General features: G+C 41.1%; 1 protein-coding gene across 1 annotated transcript; it reads right to left on the reverse strand.

Moving 5' to 3' along the window:
* Window positions 1–1,834: 1,834 nt before the first annotated feature.
* LOC121492864 (60S ribosomal protein L5-like) lies at window positions 1,835–2,826 on the reverse strand. Its single transcript, XM_041758099.1, has one exon. It carries the CDS (start codon window positions 2,797–2,799, stop codon window positions 1,906–1,908), a length of 894 nt encoding a protein of 297 aa, XP_041614033.1. The 5' UTR covers window positions 2,800–2,826; the 3' UTR covers window positions 1,835–1,905.
* Window positions 2,827–6,364: the final 3,538 nt, after the last annotated feature.

Below are 6,364 nucleotides of genomic sequence, written 5' to 3' on the forward strand. Positions count from 1 at the left end.
GGTGTATGAGGAGGGAAGGGGGCTCTGCCTTTCAACAGTGGGGACAGGCCTCCACCACAGACCCCAGGAATTCAAGAGAATCTTGGGGACAGAGGTGCCAAGGTTCTCAAGGGCATCTACTCAAATATCCCCATCTCCATTTTCAGGGTCCTACTTCTTTCCCATCAAGGCCCTGACTTTGGCTTGTGCTGGGAATCCAATCTCTCTGAACTACCATTCTAACAATGAAGTCCTCCAGCTGTAGGAGATGAGGGTCACTGTAAAAACTGCCAAAGAGTTTTCTTTTTTATTCTCATACTTTGCTTTAACTTGTTGATTAACAGATCTGCCAGTCATTTTCTCTCTTTGTTAACTCTCCCCGTCCCTACAGTTACTATTTCCCACATACCTTCTAAATGCCTGTCTCTTGTACCAGTTAATGTACCTCTTTCCACCTGTATTCTGTCTCAGTTCTCCTGCTAGAGATTGGCAATCATCATGCCAGGAATTAGTAGCACCTCCCACAGTGCTGTGGTCTCCTTTCCTACTAGTAGGTTAGTGATGCAGAGTCCCATCCTCAGTTTTGCTTTCTAGGACCATATGCAATACCAGCTCTCTTGGGATGTGTATTTTCTCATTCAGGTTATTTATTGGGAAAGTGCTCTCTGGAAGAGTGAGAGAAACAGTGATAGGGCAACAAGGAAAAACTAAACAAGGGTGTGATGTCAACTACAGACTAGTTTTCCCTCATGGAAGATCTGAGGCAGGAATTGCACAGTAGAATTGGCCCAATCCACTGATACAAAAGATGGGCTCCTTACCCTAGGTAGGACCAGTTCTGCAGTGCAGTTTCTGCCCCAGGTCACAGTCTGCATTATCTCTACCCTCCAACCCCAACACATATACATAAAGAACGGGCAATTCTCCGTTGAGTTGTTATCAGCTGTTGAAACAAATTTCTAGGCCCAAGGTGGAGCTGCTCCTGCCCAGGTACCTCACCAGGAAACCAAAACTTGTCCTCAAATGCTCCACTTGATCAGAAACACAGTATACATAGTCAACCAATCCCCGAATGCTAAGCCAGTCCTTGGCTCTATACTTAGTTCATGTTGTTCCTCTTATCCAAAAAAGGTTGACTGTATAGCCCTAGCCAATCAGACATTTTCTGTTTTTCTCTTCCTGTTCCTTATTCTTTATCCTATGAACATTAACTTTAAAAAATAAGCTGGGAGCTGGAAATCCAGTGGATTTTCATTGGCTGAGTTGTGACTGTCTCTTATTGGCCGGGCTATTTCCAAGGAGGAGGAAGACTTCCTTCCTCTTGCTGGGAAAGTAGAGTAGTATTCACATTCAAGGTGCTTCTCTTCGTGTTGGGGCTGCAAATTAATGACAAGTAGCAGGGCATGAAAACTCCCCATGCCAAACCTCCAGACTGACTCCAGTGTAGTGAGGTTTCCCTATATTAAATTTCACATTTACCTCTTTGATCCAGATCTTTCTTTGAAAGTATTACTGATCAATAGTCAGGTCCTTTATATTTAGTGGTTTTGTCCCTCAGTGTCAGGAAGGACCTTTTCTGGTTGTCTTGTCCTATGTAGAAGGGAAAGTGCATAGCAGATAGAAACCACTTAAGTCCACATTTGTGTAACAAGAAAGGTTAGGAGCAAGAAACTCTCAGGTACGTCCCATCTAAAGTCTGTATCTTCTCATCATTGAGCCACCATCATCCTACTGGATACGTTGTTTTTTAAAAAGTTCAACAGCCAACAAGATACAAAAATTAATATAATTATACAAAACAGAAGAAACATAACAATTCCAAATTGTATGATGGTTCTTTTTGTTTGTTTGTTTGTTTTGCTTGGTGAATAAGTTTATTATTGGCTTTATCTGAAAAATCTTCATAGAAAATTATGGTTTGGTTTATTAGCTCTCAGCAGCCTGCTCCTGAGCTCTAAGGAAGCTGGCCTTCTTTTGAGCTACCCGATCTTTCTTTTGGGCAAGAGACATCTTAGGACGGTTCCTCCTCTTCTTCTTAACTTCTTTCTTAGGCTTCTTCTCATAGATGGGATTCTCTCGTATAGCAGCGTGAGCTTTCTTATACATCTCCTCCATCGTGTCTGGAGTAACGTTGTTCTTTGTATATTGAGAGAATTGTTTCTTGTAAGCATCTTCATCTTCCTCCATTAGGTAACGCATATAATCTGCAACATTCTGACCCATGATGTGCTTTTGATGAACTTCTACATTGAATTCCTTGCTTTCTGAATCATAACCAGGGAATCGTTTGGTACTGTGAGGGATAGACAAGCCTCCGTCCACTGCTCCCTTGAGGGCCCCAAAAACTTTATTTCCAGTGGTAGTTCTGGCAAGCCCTGCATCCAAATAGCAGGTGAAGGCACCAGGTTGACCATCAATGCTTTCCACATTGTATTCATCTCCAGTCACTTCCACTTGGCCTTCATAGATCTTGTCCATGCCAAATCTATTGAGGAGCCTGCGGGCCAGCAGCAGGCCGGTACAATATGCTGCAGCATAATTTGTCAGGCCAACCTTCACACCATACTTTGGGAGTTCATGAGCATAAGCCGCACAAACGATCATGTCTCCTTCTATGCGGGCATAAGCAATCTGACAAATGATATCTCGGTTGGTTACACGAACTATCATCCTGTATTTAGGTGTGTTGTACTTATTTTTGTCCTGAATTACCAAGCGTTTCCGGGCATAATAATCAGTTTTACCCTCTCGTCGTCTTCTAAATTTCACTTGGTATCTCTTGAAGTAAGCCTTATTCTTGACAACCTTAACAAACCCCATCCTGCGGCGGCCGCGGCTCACCCCAGACCAGCAGGCCCAGCAGCCCTCGGCGGGGGGAAAAGGCCTCAGCCCGTGCGCAGGCGCAGTATGTAGCACTGATCTGTATGATGGTTCTAAACTAGGACTCGAGTTCTGAAAGTAGCCAACTAAAATATTTATTGGCACTTATTTGAACTTAGGAGGAAAAGGTTCTGTCTAGAAAGGCAAACCAGAATCATGTATGCCTCCTGAAAGTCTCCACTTAAAGCAACCATGAGAGCAGAATTATGAATGAATACTGCAAGAACACACTGAAAGAATTAACCAAGTGTATTTGGAAAGATACAGTGAAAGTATAAACAGGAAGCAATAGTTAATTAACTTTTTGCAAAACAGCAAAACTTCAAAGCATGTTAAAACAATATCGTTATCTCAAAAGAGCTATTTGGAACCAAATGTGTTATTGATAATATAGTCCATAAGGTTGCAAATTCAGAGATTGTAAATTTGGAAAAGAATACAAAGTTAGTGAATAGTTAGGGGTTTGTTTCTTTAAAGCCTCCTTCAGGATGCTCTCTTCGCTAGTTTCAGACAATGTTTGGCCTGGCTCTCACCAAAAAAGCATGTGGATAGATTAATTTATATAAATTGAGATGCCAGGTTGGTAAGTTTGGATAATTTAAATTCTTCAGCAAACGTATGGGGGCCTTCAGCCACTTTAAGAGGCTGTTTAGCTATGGCTCTCAATTCAGCCTTAGTCCAGGGAACATAAGAAACTTGAGTTTTATTTAGATCCTCAGAAAACTTAACCTTAAAGAGGTAAATTTAAGGGGGAGATGCAAGATGACAGAAGAGTAGGGATTCTCATTTCATCTGGTCCCCTAAATTTAGCTAGATAACTATCCAACCATCCTGAATACCTGTGAATTCTACCTGAGATTTAAAGAAAGCATGGCTGGAACTCTACAAATAGTGACCACTTTTTGCAAGGTAGGAGTGCAGAGAAGAGAAATAGTGGGGATATATGGGAATATACACAATGAGGGGAGGGAGCCTTTTTAAAGTGAGCTTCAGGAAAGTGATATAGTCCTGGAGCTCAAAATGAGAATCTTTAGAAATATGCTCCTGTGAGACTTCACTGCCTGAAAAGTGTTCAGTGGTGAAGCAGGGCAGAACTACAGGTGGGACAGTGGGGACTCAATATTCCTGGAGGCACAAAAAGAACAGGGTGTCTGAGCTGGCAGGTTCCCAAGCATTGGACTGGGGAAACAGGTTTAGGTCAGTGAGCCTGGGAGAAGGCTCAGTTTGTACTGCCATAATGAACTGTGCCAGATCAGGTGACCACTCTGTGTTTTGGGTCCTGTAAAGGAATGGAGCACAGCAACTTTCCACCCTCCTCTGGGAGAGGTAGAGCAGGTGCACTTAACTAGATGAACACTCTCTGTGCAGGGCTCTGCAAATTGCACAAATCAGTGTCCCCCCATCTGCCCCTAGTGAGGATCTGAGTGGGTGGGCACCATAGGAGTCTGAAGAGTTTGGCACACATAGGGATCTCTCAGTTCTGGGGCTGGAGATTGGAATGTGGCCAATTTTTTCCCCCTTTCACCATCAAGAGGCATGGGAGGCCTTCAGGGAACAAAAATCTAACACAGCAAACAGCTTACACTGAGCCCAGCCCCCTGGCAAGGGGTAGGGCATCTCTGCCCAGGCATAAACATCTGAGAATCAGTGCAGCAGGCCCCTCCCCCAGAAGACCAGCTGGAAGAACAGGGGAAGAGCAAGTTTACTGACCAAGCAGCACTGGAAAGCTCCAGGACTGAGAGAAAATAGTATATAGAATGTGAGGTTTCTCTCTTATGATTCATTTATCTTTCAAGTTAAAAATTTTCAATATTCTTTTTTTTTCCATCTCAACTAGTTTCTTAGTTTATCAACTCTTTGTTTTTAAGTCTTCTTTTTTTAACTTTTATATTTTATAATTACATGTTATAGATATGTTCTTCATTTTTGGCTTACTTTCACTGTATTCAGTCTTTTGTATATACATAAGTTTTGCTTTTTAAAAAAATTTTGGAATTTAATATCTACTAATACACAGACTAAAATACACTCAGAACCAAGTGGATCACCCTGTTTGTCCTCTCTGTGAGATTATATTCTCTCTCTCCCAATCCTCTCCTTTTTTTGTTTCTTTTTATAATCTGTTTTTCCTTTCCTTTTTTCTTTTATTTTCTGGTTCCTGACCTCTTCAGTAGTGTCTAGTATGTATTTTGCTTGGGTTATGGTTGGTATTTTTCACTCTGCTCATTCATACAGTCCTTCTGCACAGGACAAAATGACTAGAAGGAAGAATTCACCATAAAAAAAAATAACCAGATTAATACTCTCTGCCATAGATCTAAAGGATATGGATTTAAGTAAAGTGTCAGAGACAGAGTTCAGGATTACAATTATAAAGTTACTAGTTGGGTTTGAAAAAAACTCTTAGTGCAGAAATAAGATCTAATCAGGCCAAAATTAAAAATACCCTAAATGAAATGCAGTCTAAACTGGATGCTCTAGCTAGGGTAAATGAGGCATAGAGAGAATAAGTGACATAGAAGACAAGTTGATCGAAAGGAAGAAAGCTGAGGAAAAGAAAGAAAAATAACTTAGAGCCCATGAGGAGAGGCTTCAAGAATAAGTGATAGTTAAAAAAAAATCCATATTATTGGAATTCCTGAGGGCACTGAGAAAGGACCAGAAGGTATATTTGAGAAAATCATAGTTAAGAACTTCCCTGATCTGGGGAAGGAAAAAGACATTCATATTCAAGAGACAGAGAGGACTCCTCCAAAAATCAACAAAAGCAGATGAACACTCTGACATAAAATAGTGAAGCTTGCAAATTTCAAAGATAAAGAGGAAATCTTAAAAGCAGCTTGAGACAAGATTCCTAACATACAATGGGAGAAATTAGATTAATAGCAGACCATCCACAGAGACCGCCAGAAAGGGCTGGCATGATATATTTGGGGTACTAAATGAGGAAAACATGCAGTTAAGAATACTTTATCCAGCAAGGCTGTCATTCAGAATGGAAGGAAAGATAAAGAGCTTCCAGAATAAACAGAAACTGAAAGAATATGTGACCACCAAGCTAGCCCTGCAAGAAATATTAAGGGGGATTTTGTAAGTGAAGAGGGAGACCAAAGAAACAGAGACAATATGCAGAAACAGGGACTGTGCAGGTAATACAATGGCATTAAATTAATATCTTTCAATAGTTACTCTGAACATGAATGGGCAAAATGCTCCAGTCAAAAGACACAGGGTAAATTAGAGAGGGAGACAAACCATGAGAGACTCCTAACTCTGGGAAATGAACAAAGGATGCCGAAGGGGAGGTGGGTGGGGGGTTAGGGTAACTGGGTGACAAGCACTGAGGAGGGCTCTTATGGGATGAGCACTGTTATACCATATGTTGGCAAATCGAACTTCAATTAAAACAAAAAACTAAACAATTACCAAGCAGCAAAGAAAAGCACTATAAAAAATCAAATAATATTCTCCTAACACAAGAGCACTTAAAATTCAAGGAAATCAG

This window comes from Vulpes lagopus, chromosome 6 (assembly GCF_018345385.1).
Source record: "Vulpes lagopus strain Blue_001 chromosome 6, ASM1834538v1, whole genome shotgun sequence".
NCBI lineage: Eukaryota > Metazoa > Chordata > Mammalia > Carnivora > Canidae > Vulpes > Vulpes lagopus.